This window comes from Erpetoichthys calabaricus, chromosome 5 (assembly GCF_900747795.2).
Source record: "Erpetoichthys calabaricus chromosome 5, fErpCal1.3, whole genome shotgun sequence".
NCBI lineage: Eukaryota > Metazoa > Chordata > Cladistia > Polypteriformes > Polypteridae > Erpetoichthys > Erpetoichthys calabaricus.
Window position 1 is genome coordinate 195084008 of NC_041398.2, and position 20852 is coordinate 195104859.

Below are 20852 nucleotides of genomic sequence, written 5' to 3' on the forward strand. Positions count from 1 at the left end.
CTTAACAACAAGTCCTTAACTCTCTTCATTTTTATGACATAGTACTTCCAGTTTCCAAAAAATGACACAGCAGAGAAGGTGTCACCAACCCAGACTGTTTATTTGCTTTCAGTAATCCCACAACACCAATTTTTTCAGAACATATTGCAGGTGCCTGTCTATCACTGCTAACACAAGTTCACTCACTGCAGCTTTGAGTTTTAGATGCATATACCGTGATTCTTAAAAATGTCACATCCTATAGTTATGCTTTTCAGAGGTGGTATACCCAATAATTCTTCAATTAATCTTCTAATCAGTTCTTCAGGTGTCTGTCAGCGCCTCATATGAATACTGCACAGTAAGCAGTATCTGTTACAAATGTGCTCTTGTCAAGTGTAACTGAAAATACTTCACCATCTTTTCCAAAAACAATCAGTAGCTGATGCACATTATAGGCTGTTCAGTAATTTTGCTGGTGTCTGAAAACAAAGTTATCCCTTCAGAAACATTTGCTTTAATCAGGCAAACAACTTATCCTGCTTTTATAAAGAAATCCATTAAAACTTGCTTTTCAGAGAATGGTTTTGCTATCATTTCACTAATGAGAAATTTCTGTCTGATTTACAATATATAGAAAATATTTTTTTAGGCTGCATTGATTTGCTAAACTTTTTAATCTTTGACAGTTTTCACTTTATAACCTTCTTGATGCTTCACACAAGTCTGCACTCTTACACTACTTTAGTACTATATAGTCTGTAGATGAAGGAGCCACTGGATTTCGTCTTTCACAAACAAAAATACTAAATATGAATTTTCCAACTACCTTGTAAATTTGTCTTCCTTCTGCAATTATTCTTTTTGTTGATGATTTTGATGACATTTCTGAAAGTCAGTAAGTGTAAAGATATACTTCTTACTGTTGAGCAGTATAATATTTTAGTACTCTGAGTAGCATGTGATAACTAGAACTGTTGTCTGCATGACAAATGGTGATGTTGCCATAAACAAAAATAATAGCATAAAAAAAAAATATATTACCATGTGTGACAGTTTAAGGTCTCCGTGACCCCTTGAACCCTCAGACTAGACGTCAGACACCAGATAAAAGTCCAAATAATAGTTTATTATTAATAATAATAATAAATGTGCACAAAGCACCCTCCACTCCACAATACTCAAATAATAATAATTCTAATAAACAATACAATAATCAATCCTCCACTCCCAGACGCGTTGCCACCCTTCCACCCAGCTCAGCTCAATGTCTGGGCTTTCCCACAATCCTTCTATATTTCCTGACCCGGAGGTGTTCCTGTCCAACAGTCCACAGTTCCTTTTTCCTTCCAGGTCAGGGTAAACAGTCCTTTTCTTCAACCCGGGAGCACGTCGCTCCTTCCTGTCACGTGACTGTGACATACTCTTGGGTTATAGGGCACATAAGAGTCCACGAGCCCCCCTACAGCGACTCCCGGTGGCCCCCAAGGTATCCAGCAGGGCTGTGTATAAAAACTACATAGTCCATGAGGCCCTGCTGGAACTCGGGGCACGTCCACGCTGCTGGGAGAGCTCCTCCTGGCGGCCTGGGGGTGAGGGCCGGAGTAAAAAGCCGGCAATCCTCCACACATGTTGGTTATTCAAAAATAAAATGACTCTTTAAAACAAAAATTTTGTTTCTACGAGATGCCTGTTTGAGACTTACTCTAAACTAAAAAAAATGGTAAATATAAACCTTTTTAAATAGGTTTTGATTAGACAAAAATATACAGTGATATTTAGAGAACTACAGGTATAATGACAGAAGAAAGATTTTAATATGTATGCATAAACTGAATACTGTATATCTTTTCAAATGATGCATGGTGTTATATTTCCTGTTTCAATTTCTGGTGGTAATTTTTAAATATTTTAAAGAATAAACTGAACAGAATTTTTTTCAATAATATATGTTGAGCATTTATTGTATTATCATAAATGTAGCAGCTATTAAATCTTCATTATTTATTAAGGTTGGAATTTCGTTACCAATCAAAACAAAAATAAATGTGTAAGCCTTAAAAAACTGCAACATTTTCAGAAGTAATCTGATATAATTTTCTTGGGAATTCCGAGTGCTACAGTTACAGAAAATTCACCAAAAACAATGACTAAGGCAACAGCATAATTACCAAATTTAAAACACCAATAAACCTGAGTATTTTAAAAACATTCAAATTTGCAGCAAAAAAAAAAGAAAAGAAAAATATTCTTACTTAGGGATGAACAACGTGGACAAACAACATACAGAAACAGCTGTAAACATACAACAAACATTTGTTTTATATGGTATTTTTGTTTACCAAACATCATCCCAAGGTTCCTTACTTGTACAGTTCTATGGTAGGCCTATAACTGCATAAGAGTATGCCACTGAAGAACTGTTAGCTAAGAAACCATACATTATATAGTTAACTATGAAGAAGCAGCCAAATCAATAGTATAATGGTGCCTAGTTTTTTTCTTAAACAATAAAATAATACAGAAACCAGTAAAATAAGCTAGGATGAATTGATAGGTGTCTTTTTATTTTATACTGTAGATATGTATAGCAATGTCTTAGAAAAGTAAAACAAAATTTACTTGCCATTTCTGATTAGGTGAATACATGTGAAAACTGGAAAATGACTTCTTCAGCAATTATCTGTTCATAATTACTTCTATAAATTAGGCTGTAGTGTGACATTTAACAGATAAAATAAATTCCTTAGGCACTGAATATAAGAATTAGAGGTCTCCAGTCTCTAGAAGATTATTAGGAGCAAAACTGTTTGAACTCTAATACTTCATGGGAGATGGGTAGGACTCAGGATTTCAAGCTGGGCAACTCTAAAAAGAGAAAAAGAAAATTTCAGTAGACATACCAGTGAGTAGGGAGGCATATTAGAAATTTAAAAGAACAGCAGGGAGTACACATCATATAAGAACTTCTTTGAGGATATAGGCAAAATCTTAGCTAGTGTTGAGGTGGATCCACTTGTTATTTGCAGTGCTTAAAATAGCTTAGCCTAAATTTCTTGCAGCTTTGTTCTTTACATCAACTTCAAAATCTTTTATTAGAAATTTCAGAAATATTACGGAACAGTAGAACAAAAGCCACAATAGTCAGTTCATTCAAAAGCAACATTCAATCATTTTTTGGAGAAGAGTCAGCAAAATTCATTGTCAAGTACAGTATTAACTCTGCATAGGCCATCCCAGAGACAGACTTCTAATCAAGTGCAGATTCTTCTTTACAGAAACGCCCTCCTCTTCTACACAGTATAAGCATCAGCTGAAGAGAAAGGGGAGACTCTTTTCAACATTTTAATTCTAATGTAAACCTAGAAAATGCAGTATTGGAAATTACCAGAATTATAAGCAGCCCTTGTCTCGCATGAGGGTGAGCTGTGAGGCAATGTTGGTAGGAGTTAAATTAACTGCACTGCACCATTCCAATCAAATTAGGCAAGTTGATCACTGTTTTGTCTGTAGTATATAGTATATTTTGCTACATGATTTACTAAATTATCTCAGTTCCTGGTCCTAAACTTTTAAATGTGCAAACATACTTGTTTATTAGAAGTATTCTTAAAAATGGATACTGCAACTTTCTTAAATAACTTTACCTTTCAAGTTTTGTAGCACTGCTTGTATATCACCCATTACAATGGCAAACAATTCATCTCTTGTCTTCATTCCATCCAAATACACTAAAAATACATTTGAAGTATACATATATTATATAGAAAACTGTAAATTCACACTTTTTATAGATATTGTACAATACACTATAAATTCATTCAATTCAATAAAAACAATCTTAGTTTTAATACTTTCATAAATTCATTCACTCATTAACTTCCAAACTTGTTTATTCCAGAGCAGGATCATATAGATTTTACAAGTTATACATTTTTAAATTTCATTATCAGTATTTATTTGAAATATGCTTAAGAATATAAGAGGCAGTTATCAATTATTTGTGTGAATACTTTATATCAGTGCCAATGTAGCACAGAAATAATACTATGTAACAAATTCATTTTTTAAACCAAAGAAATAAAATTAATAACTTTCTGTTTTCCAATAAACAGGCTTTTAGTAAATATAAGTCCTTTCCTTCTATATCTTGCAAGTGACAAATTTATAGTACAACATAACGGAGCTTTGTGATTTTCAGTAGTGTTACTTTTATTAGTTTAATTACAGCATTACAAATTTAAAGATGGTACACTTTTATCATAAAGACTGGGTCCTTTTGAAACTGCAAATTTCTAAACAAAATGCTCGCTTGCAATTAAAAGTGTACCGTGCTGGCAACCTGCTCACGATCAAAGTTTATTTTTGAAGAGTGACTTTCATAATAAACCCTTTAAAATACAGTATAGTAAAAATAAATAGCTATGCTGTGACTAGTGATTCTCACTTTCAGTGGCACACTGCACCACAAGGCTATGCTGTTTATTATCTGTTCCTCATTCACCACGAAAAATAGAAAATACCAACCATCCGCAGATTAATTCTTTTTAAACCACTGGTAAATAGCTTTGCGGTGACCCAGTACCCTTGCACCCTCAGAGCAAGTCTGAGTCCAAGAAGCAACTAATGCTTGCATATAATGCTTCTAAGTGAATAATCAAAAATAAAGCAAAATTCATATTTTTTTTGTAAAGCACTAGTACATGCAAATCTGGGCAAATTTATTGAAAACACAAAACTTAGCCTCTCACTAACAATTATAAGTTTATTTATTGTTCCAGTCCTGATATGTTTCATCACCAAGTGCCATCAATAATTTTTTGTTTAGTCACACAAACCTCTTTACGGCTTTTACAAAAATTCAATTCAGCAAGTGCAATGTAAGACATTATTAATTTTTTTAGTGTAACTTTTACTAGTGTATTAATGATTGAAAGATTTTAGCAAAACAACAGGGAAAACTACAATATTTAACTCCTCCTGTCTATCATGTTATGATAGATGCTTAGTGCCAATACAACTCAGAGTCCTGCCACGTGCAAAAGTTCGCTGACGACACTGCTATCGTGGGCTGCATCAGGAGTGGGCAGGAGGAGGAGTATAGGGACCTAATCAATGACTTTGTTAAATGGTGCGACTCAAACCACCTACACCTGAACACCAGCAAAACCAAGGAGCTGGTGGTGGATTTTAGGAGGCCCAGGCCCCTCATGGACCCCGTGATCATCAGAGGTGACTGTGTGCAGATGGTGCAGACCTATAAATACCTGGGCTGCCAATACTGATGCTCTGTGTAAGAAAGGACAGAGCCGACTATACTTCCTTAGAAGGCTGGCGTCCTTCAACATCTGCAATAAGATGCTGCAGATGTTCTATCAGACGGTTGTGGCGAGCACCCTCTTCTACGCGGTGGTGTGATGGGGAGGCAGCATAAAGAAGAGGGACGCCTCACGCCTGGACAAACTGGTGAGGAAGGCAGGCTCTGTTGTAGGCACAGAGCTAGACAGTTCGACATCCGTGGCAGAGCGACGGGTGCTGAGCAGGCTCCTGTCAATAATGGAGAATCCACTGCATCCACTAAACAGTATCATCTCCAGACAGAGGAGCAGCTTCAGCGACAGACTGCTGTCACTTTCCTGCTCCACTGACAGACTGCGGAGATTTTTCCTCCCCCACACTATGCGACTCTTCAATTCCACCCCGGGGTAAACGTTAACATTATTCAAAGTTATTGTCTGTCTGTATACCTGCATTGTTATCACTCTTTAATTTAATATTTTCTTTGTCAGTATGCTGCTGCTGGAGTATGTGAATTTCCCCTTGGGATTAATAAAGTATCTATCTATCTAGTGCCTTTTACAGTTAAAATTATTTCATAACTGTTGCAGGATCTAGGTCTGGGTCAGAATGGTTAGCAATAACAGGCTGTACAGTCCAAGAGGCCAACAAGAACCATGCCAAAAAGGGAAGTCTGACAGGAAAAACTTATTTTGTCATTAGTAGCCATGTAGTATCCAGCCACTTATTATATTATTATATGTAAACACTTTCACCTAGTCAGGATAAAACATTACATTGTTCACACAACAGTAAAAATTAATTTTGCCTTCATAAAAAGACAACATAATTTCCAATAAACACTCGGCTTAAAAAATACATTCAATAAACAAAAAAATAATTTGCATTTTCTAACATATTCAAGTGTATTTCTCAATTGTTATATACCTATGTCTGAGACGTTATCTTCCATTTCTTTTCTGTTTTTCAAATACATGGGCCACACATGCCCGTCAAAATATCCAGGGGGATCTGGGGGTACATACACTCTTGTACTGAAAAGGAAAGAAAATCTGATTTTAATAAAAAAAAATTTCTTCCACAGCTATTTACATATTGTAAAATATTGCATAGACAGCATTTATATTGAAATGCTCTGTGTCAGAGGCATAATGTCTTCCATTAGGCTGCTATAAATGTGTGTCTGTTAGTTGTTTGAGTAATTCTGTTTTGTGAATAATAAAATAAAGCTGGGCATCCTAGCACCCTATTAATCAGCTTCATAAGTGAATATTGATTATATTATGGTATTATTCTCCTTAAAATGTGTGATACCCAGGACATAACACATTTGGTAATGAGGTGCTTGAACTCAGTGTTACCAGTGTTTCTCTGCTGGAAAAGATGCATTTCGGGACTGTTCAAAATCCATAATGTGTCCTGATGCAACAGAAGAACCTGAAATTTAAATATTTTGAGGACTTTCTAGTAAATAAATGTATTAGGGACAACAAGAATATGTCAGTGCTACATAGTGTTTTAAGACACACAATGTATGGATTGTTCTATAGCCTAAGAATGCTAAAGCAGATGGGCAAGAAATGTTATGCTGACATAAGAGTGTTAGAGCACTACTTTTCTCTAATACACTTTGTTGTTACAGAACAGTTTCATTTTCACATATAGAACCACGAAGAAGGAAGACTAAATCGATACAAGGTTGTGTTTAAAAGACTGTCAGAATTTTGTGAATTTGGAAGATATCTGGAGAATGCACCACATAAAATATTTGTGCATGGATTGAAACATATACAGTAAATGGAGGGAACATTAACATTTCAGAGAACAGTGGAGAGGGGACTGTAGTGTAAGACCTTCAGCCACTCAGTAGATTACTAAAATAAGGCTTACTTCCTTGCCACTAATGTGAAGAAAATCATAATGATAACTTAAGCTATAAGGATGAAAATAGTTACAAATTGGGCAAGAAGGGGCACATTGGCCGTTTTTGCAAAGTCAAAAAGTCCATATTGAGAGAAAATGTAACAGACGATAACAATAAATTAACCTTAAAGACTATGCTAAAAACAGATGTGTGTGTTTTATGGAGAAAGGTAGATGGGGCTACTTAGTAATGTCTCAGATGCTGAGCTCATAACGCATAAGGAGTCACTCACAAGAAAAGTGTTCCATATTGTTTTAAGGCCAGAAACTGAAGCAATTCCATCAGAAATGGAGCAAGACACTAGGAAATCATCTATATAATTTAAAAAGAGGGATACAGGGAAAAATATTCCACTTACCTCTAGTTCAACAACTCTTGTTCAAGAACATATACAAGGTATGTTCTAGGTTTACTTGGAGTTGGCGATATAATGGTGATGTAATGGTGAGAATGAATAAGCAAATGGCTATTCTTTCGCTGTATATACATACTGGAGAACACTACTGAGAATTATGGGGAAGACGGAAAGTAGGATGAACTTATTAACTAAAAGATTAGTGGTAATCTTGAACAAGCTATCAAGTCAGAGAACTGAAGCATAAACCATAAAAACTTTTAAAAAGTATCTGGAGAAAAGCCAAGCAAAATGCTTGTCTTGCCTGAAGAAGGGGCCTGAGTTGCCTCAAAAGCTTGCATATTGTAATCTTTTTAGTTAGCCAATAAAAGGTGTCATTTTGCTTGGCTTTTCTCTACATTCATAATGGCTAATACGGTACAACACCCTAGTACAAAAAGTACCTGGAAAGAGATATTGGGATAAAGTAGCTATTAGCCAACCAAACAAGCTTGATAGACTAAATGGTACCCTTTCATTTGTCAAATTTGTTATCTTTTAAGTTTGTGGTTAAGGGAAGTTAAGCAAGTGTTAACACTACTTGTGACTACGACTAAAATCTGTCAGGAGACGTAAGCATTTCCTATTTTGTCAATAGTACTAGAACTGGAGACTAAAGGAAACAAGGCAGCGGGCATTACTCATAATGATGATTTGTCAACCTCTTTTAATGAGAGTATTAAACTGAATAAACACCAAGGTTGTTTTTTAACTTGCAGCATGAGAGATATTATTCTACCTAAGTTAAGCCAAAGAGTGCGTATAGAGTTATGTACTGGTTATCCTGGTTCTGTAAGAATGAAGGTCCCTGCCTGAATTTATGAATGTTGGCCCAGAATCAGTGTGCCACTTAGGATTGTCAGTCCATTCAATGTGTCCACAAAATGTCTTGCCAGGCACCACTTCGCCCAATAATCTTTCCAAATAAACTGTGGCAATGGATACCTGTAGATCTTGCTGGTTTAAGTGAAGGAAACATGTTTATGTGTTCAAAGTTGCAGATAAAGGACTTTACAACCAAATACAAGACCATCCAAGAGATGTGAAACCTCTATAATATTATAGGATATCAGAAATCCTTGTTAGTTATAATGGACCACGATTCACAGCACAGGAGTTTGCTACATTTCTGAAGAAAAAATATGTTAGATACATTTGTTCAGCTCCAAACCCTCCTGCTTTAGATGGCTATGCTGACAGATAGCATATAAACTATTAAGCAAGCACTGAAGTCCTTTAAGGGCTGGACCATTATTTAGCAAAGGCTGGATTTGTTTCTGCTGAAATACCATAACACTCCATATCATGTACTAAAAATTTCTAGCAATAGGTTTTTATTATGTACATGTGTGAAAACTTTGGAATACCCGTGTGGAATCCACTGTAAGGTATATATGACTCCTAAATCATTTGCAGTGATTCATGATCCAAACACAGACAGTTTGCAGTATAATCACAAACAAGATTCTTACTTGTGATTATAGAAAGGGGGAAACAAAGGGAAAGTTGAAACAGTTCATACAGAGTGAAGTGTGTTAGGGGTCCACGGCAGTGTGCTTAGGCTCAGTGGATGTGGGGGCACTTAGTAGCATAGCTGTGCAGTCCCAAAGTGTTTAATTGGGAAATTGACTAATAATGTATTCACATGCAAACATAATCAGTTCAGTCCATTTCCTCAGAAACTGGGTGGGATGTTAATGAAAGCACCTGTACTCACAAGATCCTGAATAGGAAAGTAAGACAAAGAATGAGAGAAAGATGTAGGTAAAATTGAGAAAAAGACAAAGAGAATGTCAGGACCGAGGCAGAGCTGGTGTAATGGGAAAGAGGCAAGGCGGTCAGAGAATCTGGATGTAGGGTCGCTCCTGGGCACTGCATAAGAACAGGAACAGCTGATCGCTCCAGTGAGGTCTCATGGATGCTGATGGATGGCAGTGGGACAAGGAAGCTGGGCTTACAGGGCCTCTGCTGATGCTGAGGGATGGTGATGGGTGTCATGGGTGGCCTGGGCCCCTGCCCGGCCGGGACACCTCTGCCTTGGAAGGACCAGGGGAGCAAGTGTGGACAGAGCATCACCTCTAGGGAATCCATTCCCGGGAATTCGGGAATCCCAGGCTCCCAGGGATGACACAGTGCACGGGCATCTCACATGTGAACGGTTTTAGAAACCGACATTTTATTTTTAATAAAACTACTGCAATATGTTGACACAAATAAAAGACTAACCTTATCTACAAGCAGTTCTTGCTGTCATATAAGTACATGTATCTAGTTAGTTGCAGTAATAAGAGCATAGAAAGCACAACGTGTCGAGCGTGCGTTCATCCAGGCGGGAGCGCACCTTCATGCAGAGTACGCCAGCCGCTGAGAAAGCACGCTCTGCCTCCACTGCAGTAGGCAGCACAGTCATCAGATACTGATACACTTGTTCTAAACAACACCTGCGCTTGCCGTTGCTCTGAAACACCGCCACTTCAGCTTTTACTGATGCATCCAGTTTCTTGTCATCATTCTGTGATAGCAAGTTTCTTGGCACAGATAATGCAGATGCAACAGACTGAAGTTGCTGTTCAAAGCTGTTATCTGATGAAGTGCAAGCTGCAGCAATGGCGCCACCTTAATTATTTTCAACTATAACTCTGTTATTTCTTGATCGATTTAGTACACTTTTACACGCTATACTGTATATGCGAGCTTGGCCGTTCCCGTTTTCCCAGGAATTACAGCAGTTTCATTCCTGGGAATGCGGGAATGAAAAATGTCCGGAGCCCGGGAATGGATTCCCTAATCACCTCCCCCGGAATGCTAGATGGCAGCGATACCTTGGACTCCCGCAGGGCTTCATGGGAATTGGAGTTTGTTACAGCCCTGTTGGGATGCAGGGGTGCCGCCAGGATGTGCTGCAACTGTCCCTGAGCCTGTGTGGGTGGCTCTTCCGTCAAAAGTGCTGCCGGAAGTGGGTCAACGAGCACCTGGGGCACTTCCGGGTGACATATATATAAGGGACCAGCAGACACTACTCCAGGAGCGAGTCAGGAGGAAGGAGACAAAGTTTGCCGGAGAGGGGTGGTGGAGAAAAAGAGAGAGAAGAAGTATTGTGTGTACTTAGTGCTTGTTGGGACTGTGTTGTGCCTGTGGGAAACGGGGGAAGGCGTTACCCACAGGCGAAGAAAAATAAAAACTTGTGCTTTTATTAGTGTGCCTCCCTTGTCTGTCTGTGTCTGGTCAAGCGCTGGTATAGTGCCTTTTGTTACATGGGGAAATGAGTTGAATAGAGTTGACTGTGCTTGCCAATGTGCATCTCTTTCCACTGAGTAGACTCCTGGGGTGAGAAGAGCAATCAAGGTCATGGAAGGATGCACTGGGGCTCAAGACATGCAAGAACCGATCCTCACTGTTTTTTAAACCTTGATTTTAACCTGTTATTATTATTTATTTATTTGGATTTTAACCTATGCCAATAATATTGTTTTATCATTGATTTACAGTAATCCCTCCTCCATCGTGGGGGTTGCGTTCCAGAGCCACCTGCGAAATAAGAAAATCCGCGAAGTAGAAACCATATGTTTACAGTGATCCCTCGCTATATCGCGCTTCGCCTTTCGCGGCTTCACTCCATCGCGGATTTTATATGTAAGCATATTTAAATATATATCGCGGATTTTTTGCTGGTTCGCGGATTTCTGAGGACAATTGGTCTTTTAATTTCTGGTACATGCTTTCTCAGTTGGTTTGCCCAGTTGATTTCATACAAGGGACACTATTGGCAGATGGCTGAGAAGCTACCCAACTTACTTTCTGTCTCTCTCTCTTGCGCTGACTATCTGTGATCCTGACGTAGGGGGTGTGAGCAGGGGGGCTGTTCGCACACCTAGACGATACGGACGCTCGTCTAAAAATGCTGAAAGATTATCTTCACGTTGCTACCTTCTGTGTGTAGCTTTTAAGTATGCTGCACGGTACTTCGCATACTTAAAAGCTCAAAGGGCACGTATTGATTTTTGACTTTGTTTCTCTCTCTCTCTTCTCCTGACGGAGGGGGTGTGAGCTGCCGCCTTCAACAGCTTTGTACCTGCAGTGCTTCGCATACTTAAGCCAAACAGCCCTATTGATTTGTTTGCTTTCCTCTCTGTTTCCTTTGAAGAGGAAGATATGTTTGCATTCTTTTAATTGTGAGACAGAACTGTCATCTCTGTCTTGTCATGGAGCACAGTTTAAACTTTTGAAAAAGAGACAAATGTTTGTTTGCAGTGTCTGAATAACGTTCCTGTCTCTCTACAACCTCCTGTGTTTCTGCGCAAATCTGTGACCCAAGCATGACAATATAAAAATAACCATATAAACATATGGTTTCTACTTCGCGGATTTTCTTATTTCGCAGGTGGCTCTGGAATGCAACCCCCGCGATGGAGGAGGGATTACTGTATATGGTTATTTTTATATTGTCATGCTTGGGTCACAGATTTGCGCAGAAACACAGGAGGTTGTAGAGAGACAGGAACGTTATTCAAACACTGCAAACAAACATTTGTCTCTTTTTCAAAAGTTTAAACTGTGCTCCATGACAAGACAGAGATGACAGTTCTGTCTCACAATTAAAAGAATGCAAACATATCTTCCTCTTCAAAGGAGTGCATGTCAGGAGCACAGAATGTCACATAGATAGAGAAAACAATCTCTAGCAAACAAATCAATAGGGCTGTTTGGCTTTTAAGTATGCAAAGCACCGCGGCACAAAGCTGTTGAAGGCGGCAGCTCACACCCCCTCCGTCAGGAGCAGGGAGAGAGAGACAGATAGAGAGAGAGACAGAGTTTGTTTTTCAGTCAAAAATCAATACGTGCCCTTCGAGCTTTTAAGTATGCGAAGCACCATGCAGCATGTCGTTTCAGGAAGCAGCTGCACAAAAGATAGCAACGTGAAGATAATCTTTCAGCATTTTTAGACGAGCGTCCGTATCGTCTAGGTTTGCGAACAGCCCCCCTGCTCAATCCCCCTACGTCAGGATCAGAGAAACTCAGAGCAAAAGAGGGAGAAAAGTAAGTTGGGTAGCTTCTCAGCCATCTGCCAATAGCGTCCCTTGTATGAAATCAACTGGGCAAACCAACTGAGGAAGCATGTACCAGAAATTAAAAGATCCATTGTCTGCAGAAATCCACGAACCAGCAAAAAATCTGCGATATATATTTAAATATGCTTACATATAAAATCCGCGATGGAGTGAAGCCGCGAAAGGCAAAGCGCGATATAGCGAGGGATCACTGTATTATATTTATTATTTATTTATCATTTATTGAAGACAGCACTGAACTTTATTTATTTGGGCACTGCTTTGTTGTTTGGAATAAACTGCACTATGCAATTACTGATGCACCAATGTTGTTGTTATGTGTCTGAGAGTCCATCCTTGGTTTCAGGACTATTGACGACCCAGGTTTAAGGATACAGCCGAGGCTACGGGCAAACTGGGCATAATACTTATACAAAAACAATCTAACATTTTTCACTATATTTAAATTTTTTACTATATGGAGGCTGGCCATATCAGAATACTTTCCACCTTACTTTTATCCTTGCTCCGGGTCTTCGCCCTAATCATATTCAGATGAGCAACTCCTCCGTTAGGGTGTAATGTAGCTCATTTAGGTGGCAGTGATCACAGTGCTACCAGATGAATACAGGAATATTTAATATATCTTTCAGATTCTCTTACAAGGGGCGGCACGGTGGCGCAGTGGGTAGCGCTGCTGCCTCGCAGTTGGGAGATCTGGGGACCTGGGTTCAATTCCCGGGTCCTCCCTGCGTGGAGTTTGCATGTTCTCCCCGTGTCTGCGTGGGTTTCCTCCGGGCGCTCCGGTTTCCTCCCACAGTCCAAAGACATGCAGGTTAGGTGGATTGGCGATTCTAAATTGGCCCTAGTGTGTGCTTGGTGTGTGGGTGTGTTTGTGTGTGTCCTGCAGTGGGTTGGCACCCTGCCCGGGATTGGTTCCTGCCTTGTGCCCTGTGTTGGCTGGGATTGGCTCCAGCAGACCCCCGTGACCCTGTGTTCGGATTCAGCGGGTTGGAAAATGGATGGATGGATTCTCTTACATTCTCAAATGTTACAAACATAAGCAGCCATCAAATCTTTTCTGCTTGTCCTGTGACATTTTTATCAAGTTTGCAGTTTGCCCAAAAAGCAGGTCAGACGTTCTGGTGCTTGGGTCTATGTCAATAACAGCATCTCTTCAGTTTAATTTAAAAATTAATTCAAAAATGTATAGTAACAATCTACAGGATAAATCATAACATTAATTATTAAGTTATTATTAACATTAAAACATTAATAGTTCTAAACAAATTAAAAATAATTCTAAAAAAAAAAAAAAAAGACAGAGAGCTTCTGTAAAGGCTGTAGCATAGCATGACGCCCGGAAGTAGAAGATAAAATTATGTGGGGAAGTTTAATCTTATTACATATTCTAAACAGCCTGAAAATATAAACTCAAGTGTGGACAGAAAGCTAAATTGCTTTTCAGAAAACAAATATTGAATAATAAAATTAAGTGTTAGGAACTGGAAAATATCTAATATTTCTGTAATATGCTTGATATTTCCAGATTTAAGAAATGCATGATTTATTTAATGTTCAACAATTCTTAGTACTATAGGATTAATTAAGAAAAATACACTTTGATTAATTTATTACTGACACATCTTCAAGGCAAAATTTTGAAGCCACCAGGGTCTGCTTAAAACACAACTAAGAGCATCACTAAATTTAGGAAGTATTCATTACCTGACTTTGACTTTTACACGGTTTTATGCAGGAGTAGGACTGTTTAATAAGCTGGCAATACTGGACAAAAAGTAACACAAGGTGTCATCACTATTAGAAATTAATATAAGAAAACGATATATTCTACTGTCAAAGCTGGGAACCTTGAAAAAACAGAAGTGGCAATTGTTGGGAGATGTCAACTTCCACTATACTGCTAGGTCCTAGGTCCACAAATAGAATCACAACAGTATATTACACAGAGTAAAATAATAATCATTTTTATTTCAAAGCGCCTTTCAAGGTATTCAACACCACTGTACAACAATACACATAAAATCAAACAATCCAATATACAAACCAAATTAATATGAACAACAAAAGGCAATATTAAAAGATTAAGGTTTTAAGTCTAGATTTTAAAACAGAAAATGAAGTACATGCACGAAGCTCTGAAGGCAGGGCATTCCATAGTCATGACCCTGATACACTCAAAAGTCCTGCTGCCCATAGTGCACAGTCTGCATAATCGAATGGTTAATAACAAGGAGTCAGAAAAATGAAATGAATGTGATGGAGCATAAGGACAAATTAAAGAAGACAAGTAAAGTGGAACTAGACCATGAAAAGCCTTCAAAACTAGAAGGAGATGTTTATATTGATTATGGAAGGAACAGGTAGCCAATGCAATTTTAGAAGTAGTAATATCCTCCCAGGGTTTTAATAAGTAACCACACTTGTTGCTGAATTCTGTACATATTGTACTTTATTTAGACATTGCGCAGAGATACCAAACAGCACTGCATTGCAATAGTCAAGTCTCAAGGTGACAAAAGCATGGATAAGCCTCTCAGCTGCAGTTTCAGAGAACACAGTCTTGAAATTTGCTTAAGGTGGCAAAAGGCAACCTTGGTAATATTACTAATATGAGTATCAAAGGAGACAGTAGGATTAAGAATAACACCAAGATTTTTAACGTGTGTGCACAAGGATGTAATAAAGCCAGGGATTATTACTGAGGAATTGTCTATTTTCTTTAAAGTACCTGGAGATGCAACAATTAAAGCCTAGGTTTTTTCACTATTTAATCTGATAAAGTTTTCGGAGAACCAGTGTTTGATGTCAGCCAAACAGGCAACCGATGCAGTAATGTTTGCGTAAGCCCGGCGTGTAAATAAATCTGTGATGGGTCATACCTAAACCTACAGAAAGCAACAAATTGCTGATGGTCCTTAAAGTATGATTTAAAGCCATGCAAAGCTCTTCCAGTAATATTTAACTCATTCTCAAGTCTAAACAAAAGAATGTCATGATGGACTGTATCAAAAGCAGCAGTGAGGTCTAAAAAAAATCATTAGTGTTAAAAGACCACTTTGCTATAATTAGGAGATCATTAGTCACCCTTGACAAGTGCTGTCTCCGTACAGCGATTGGCCCTAAAACCAGACTGGAATTCATATCAATAGAGGCAAGATGGTCTTTTAAAATGGACCACAACAGCACATTCTAGAATTTTACTAAGAAAAGGCTGGTTTGGAATAGGTCTATAGTTTTTTGAGGACAAGGTGCAACAATAGCTGTCTTTAGGCTGGAAGGGGCCAAGCCAGTATAAAGAGATGTGTTGGTGATATTGGTGGTAAAAGTATGAAGAAAAGGCAAAACAGCCTTAACCAAAAATGAAGGCATGGGATCAAGAATACAGGTAGTTGGCCTGGTGGTTATGACAACCTTATGGATGCAGGATCGTCAAAACAATGGGAAGCTAGATAAACAGCTGCTAGATAAGATGGGCACAGTTTTGACTGAACAAATAGACCTTTTTTGAAATTCAGAATAAATCAGATCAATCTTGTTATTAAAAAAAGGTGAGTAGATATGCTACAGGCTGGGCAGGTGAACTGGAACAGGCTGTTGGTCATTTACGATAAATCATATCTGAACCATAAAGCGTAAATGTACATACCTCACAAAATAAATTCCAGGAACGACTTAAGACTAAAACCACAGTTACTTTTTCTGACACAGTACTAGCGAAGGAGTTACCTCCCACTGCAATGCATTAATGAGGGCATGATACAAATAATGGAGATTTACAGTAGTTTCTTTAGCAAATAGAAATCTTTTTACCAGAGACAATTCCTTTTCTAATAAGACAAAATGAATCTACAAAAAAGGACAAATATTTTGGGGGCAAGAAATGTTGAAAGTTATGGAAAGACAATTACATATCATATGTGAAATTAGAATTTGAAATATGTAATATATCAGAATAATAATACTACAAATACATTATTGAAATGTCAGCTGTTTACTGATGCATTCTCATTGTATCACCTGACTCATACTGAAAACAGTACAGCAGCTGATAATGAGCCACATGGATCCCATAGGATACTTCTGCATTTTGTAAACAATTAAATTAATGATGATAAAAACTTGCCTAAGCAAGGCTCACAAGCAAAAGTGATAGGCGTATTGTTTTAAAACCTTGCCTCGTTTATGTACAGGAGCTATTTCTGATTAGTGTGTCTGCTGATTGACACAGCACTGATTTAAGTGTAATCAGTACAGACACTTCTTCATGGGCAATCATGTTTCTATTGAATCCCACACATGGACTAGGACTCAAATGAAATGTAATTAGAAGAATATGTGAAACTTCATTATCCAATGTTTTTCATTAGACCCTGGGTGACCATTTCTGATAATATCACATTAAAGAAGGAGGCTGGTATCTGCTATGTCCAGGAAGTTAACAGCATTGCAACTTTTGTGACAGGCTCTCATGTACTACAGATTCTACTACAAGTAAATTATATAGTATGCTAATTCTAATAAATACATTTTGTTTATTCAATACACACACATACACACATGCACAGTTATCAGGCTGATACATTTTACTTGTTGTATCACAGAGGGGCAGTGATTAGCATTCCTTTATAATAGCTCTTAGAAATCATTCAATATAATGACTTCTGCGCTGAGCTCACATGGTACTTTCCCCACTATCTAATATTTTCTGCTAAGTTATTTGGTAACCCACCTAGGGCTGATTCCAGTCCAGTGTCATTGATGGCATTATAGGCTCTAGGCCCCTTTAGTGTGAACAGGAAAATACAATTTTAAACATGGACAGACTGAGCCTGAGCCTGTGACCTTGTACAGTATTTGATAGGGATGGCTAAGAAAATGGATAGAGAATGGCCAGTACCTCTTTCAGTTGTTTGGTCACCTAAAATGCTTTTGTAGAGAAACAGGATGAGAAAATTGTATATAATTAACTAAAATGACCAAAAAGTCACAATACTGTGAGTCAATGCAAGTGCATTTAAAAACACATTGGGTCCCTGTTTTTTAATGTATGTGTCTCACATTTCCTTCAATGCTGTCAAATCAAAGTTCAGTTTTATTTAACTGGTGTCGTTTTTTCCCTCAGAAATAGCTCATAAACTCTCTTGCCAGAAAGAATCATGCTTCTCCTGTGAAGCTCCAGTGGAACACAATAAAGAGCCTAAGAGAGAGCTGACAAAGATAACACTGTACCATAGACATTTGAGCATGTGGCAAAGACAAAGTGTGCACTCCACCACAAGCAAATGTTATCACATTAAACTGAACCAACGACATCCAACTGTATACAACATCAGAAATTATTCTTAAAGGTGTGATATCATAAAACAGTTTACCTGAGCCAAGATAAATTAGAACTCTAAGGAGCTAGTAAACAGACAGCTGAAGAACAAGGTGTAACAAGGTCATGAACAACAATGTCAAGTAAACATCTGGTATTTACAAGTTTTTAATTCATCTATATATATATAAAATCCCTATGTGCGTCCAGGTGTCCGTGTGTGGGTGTCTTCTGATGAAGTGCGCATGCGCGGGGCACGGTGCGACTCGCGATATTACTGTCAGAGAAAGTTAGAGGCGTTTTACGGAAATACAAACCAGTATTACTGCGAGAGGAAATTAAAGGTACACAATACAGTGACGCATATTACAGCCACATACAAGCCAGTATTACTGTCAGAGGAGGTATATTACCGACGCGCACGCCTGTATTACTGCCAGAGAAAATTAAAGATATATTACGGACGTACAAGACGGTATCCTTCAATAAGGGCGCGCACAAGCATCCTTCAATAAGGGCGCGCACAAAAAGGCGAGCCTCAAAAGGGCGACCTCAATTGGGCGCAGCGAATAAAGGTAAGTGTAAATAAAGATCTTCACCTTTGTTGCTCTTCACATATTCCAGAGCCATTTGAACTAAATTATCTACGAACGCCTTTATTCGCCGCGCTCCATTGAGGTCGCCCTTTTGAAGCTCGCCTTTTTGTGCGCGCCCTTATTGAATAGAGCTGTACAAGACAGTATTACTGTCACAGAAAATTAGACACACAATACACGGCGGCAGCCCATGAAGAACGGTCAGCTCAGCAAGTAAATATCAACAAAAGGCTGAAAGAAAGAAAAATACGACCAACAAAAAGAATGAGGTCAAGGTCCCTTGCCATTTAATATAGACTGTTCCTACTAATGTTTATGCACTACTGTTCTAGCGCCCGTTATTGTAACAGGCTAAATGACTAGTTTGGAAATAAAAGCCTTGGATTACAACATAGTGGTTTAGTTGTCTCTCATCCATGGCTGTACATCAAGGGCAAGCTGACTGTGACGTCACACTAACATTACAAAAGTGAAATGCAAAATTAAAGTTTGTAAAATCAAGAAAATCTAGAAACGTGTAAACAAACAATAAACAACTTTCCTCTCCCATGTTATATATGTATCCTTTTATGCAACTGTATAAGCAGTGATCACACTTCTATAATCCTGGTGTTTATTATAAGCTTAACAGCTACTGTATAATTACAAAGAAAGGTAAGAACAATAAAGGAGGCTTACTAAATTGTCTAATTAATTATTGACATTGCCAAATGTAAAACCAGATCTTAATTTATTGATTTAACATCAATCTATTGATTCTTCTCTCATATTTCTCTTACAGAAATAACTAGCGACTATTCTGCCAACAGAAAAGTGATTGGCATATTTGAATAGCAAGGTGCCAGAACATAAAAAGTAAGTCAAAATCTATGCCAAATTCAAACACTCAAACCCTAATCCTAACCAGAGAATCACTTTGAAAATGTAGCGCTACATTATTTGGCCAGGAAAGACTAATGAAAAATAACTTGCATGCTAACTTTCAAAGGATTATCCACAATCCTGGATTATCACAAAGTGGATGGCAATGATTTTCCTACCATCACGGTGGTGATGTCATGTGTCTAACACTTCCTGTTCATTTCCTGAGTGACATTGTGGTAGCTGCTCCACAAAATGGTAGTGCCAGTGAAAAACAAAAAGGCACAAAAAACAATAATGAATTTAAAGTTGGTAAAATATTTGTGTATGAATAAATAATTATAAAAACCAGAATGAGCATGTTTCAGATGTCCAAAATGGTATAAATAGACCAGAAATAATAAAAGCTAAAAAAAAACTACAAAACAAAGCCAATTCATAAAAACTTCAACAACAATCTTAATCCACACCTTCCCAGCTCTTTCCCAAGTTCTGCACCCATACCACTAGGAACAATGGTGATGTCAGCATACAGTAAACAGTAAAATCTCAATTTTGAATAGACTCTCTGGATGCACCTTTAATCTGTGATGCAGACAACTACCTGGTAAATTAAAGTAAAAATGTAATCAGCAAGTTCCTTCAAGTGAATGATTCAAATGAATTCACAACACAGAGAATGTAAATGAACTGGGATAAAACAAATTAGACATAAAGGCTATATTGTAGTAGACAGCATCAAAGATAGTGAATGAGAAATTAAAGACAAGAACGATGAAACATGGACAAAACCAGCACCACCACATATACATAAGCATTCCAGAGAAAGTAAGATTGAGCAAACAAAGACATTCAGAAGCACAGCAAAATCTCATTGGTTTTAGTTTGCAAACTGTGAGATAAAGCCTATGTACAAGCTGTATTTATATTTAGTAAAGTAATGATTAGAATCCCCAGAGGAATCACTAATATTTTTAAAAATGGTATCCCAGCGGACAGGTAAGGATAAAGTGTGTTCTTGGGTTTAATGAGAAAAGAGGGAAAAAGGTTTATAGAAAGGCTTTCATAACATGGAGTAGAGAAGTAAAACTGACTTTCTGAGAGGGGATAAAGAAACTGCAAATGAAAAGTGAGGATGTTAGGTAGAAGAAATACGAAAGAGAGTCTGGTGGCTCTCTGTGCTGAGCACAGTTTCACATAAAAATCTTTTACAATCAAGCTTGTTTTAGCATACTCTTTTTTGTATAATTTTTACAAGATAATCAATAGTCAATAAACTATTGATGTACTAGACTTTTACTTTAGTTTTCATTTATTCCTTTTAATTTGTCGAAGCAGTAGGTTTTTAAATAAAACAAGTCTCAATAGTTGGGGTCAACAAGTCCTTTTCTAAGCATAATATTTTTATTTC

At 37.8% G+C, this 20852-nt stretch overlaps 1 protein-coding gene across 3 annotated transcripts in view; it reads right to left on the reverse strand.

Moving 5' to 3' along the window:
• Positions 1-2515: 2515 nt before the first annotated feature.
• Positions 2516-20852, reverse strand: part of LOC114652143 (nicotinamide riboside kinase 1-like) — a 71764-nt gene continuing 53427 nt past the window's right edge. For 2 of the 3 annotated variants that reach the window (XM_028802359.2, XM_028802360.2), the window contains exons 7-9: positions 6205-6311; positions 3627-3710; positions 2516-2847 (exon numbers count right to left, since the gene is read on the reverse strand). In XM_028802359.2, the coding sequence (XP_028658192.1) occupies positions 2825-2847; positions 3627-3710; positions 6205-6311 (214 nt within the window). In that variant the 3' untranslated portion in view covers positions 2516-2824. The remainder of the gene's footprint in view (positions 2848-3626; positions 3711-6204; positions 6312-20852) is intronic. The other variant, XM_051928461.1, reaches the window with a different exon arrangement.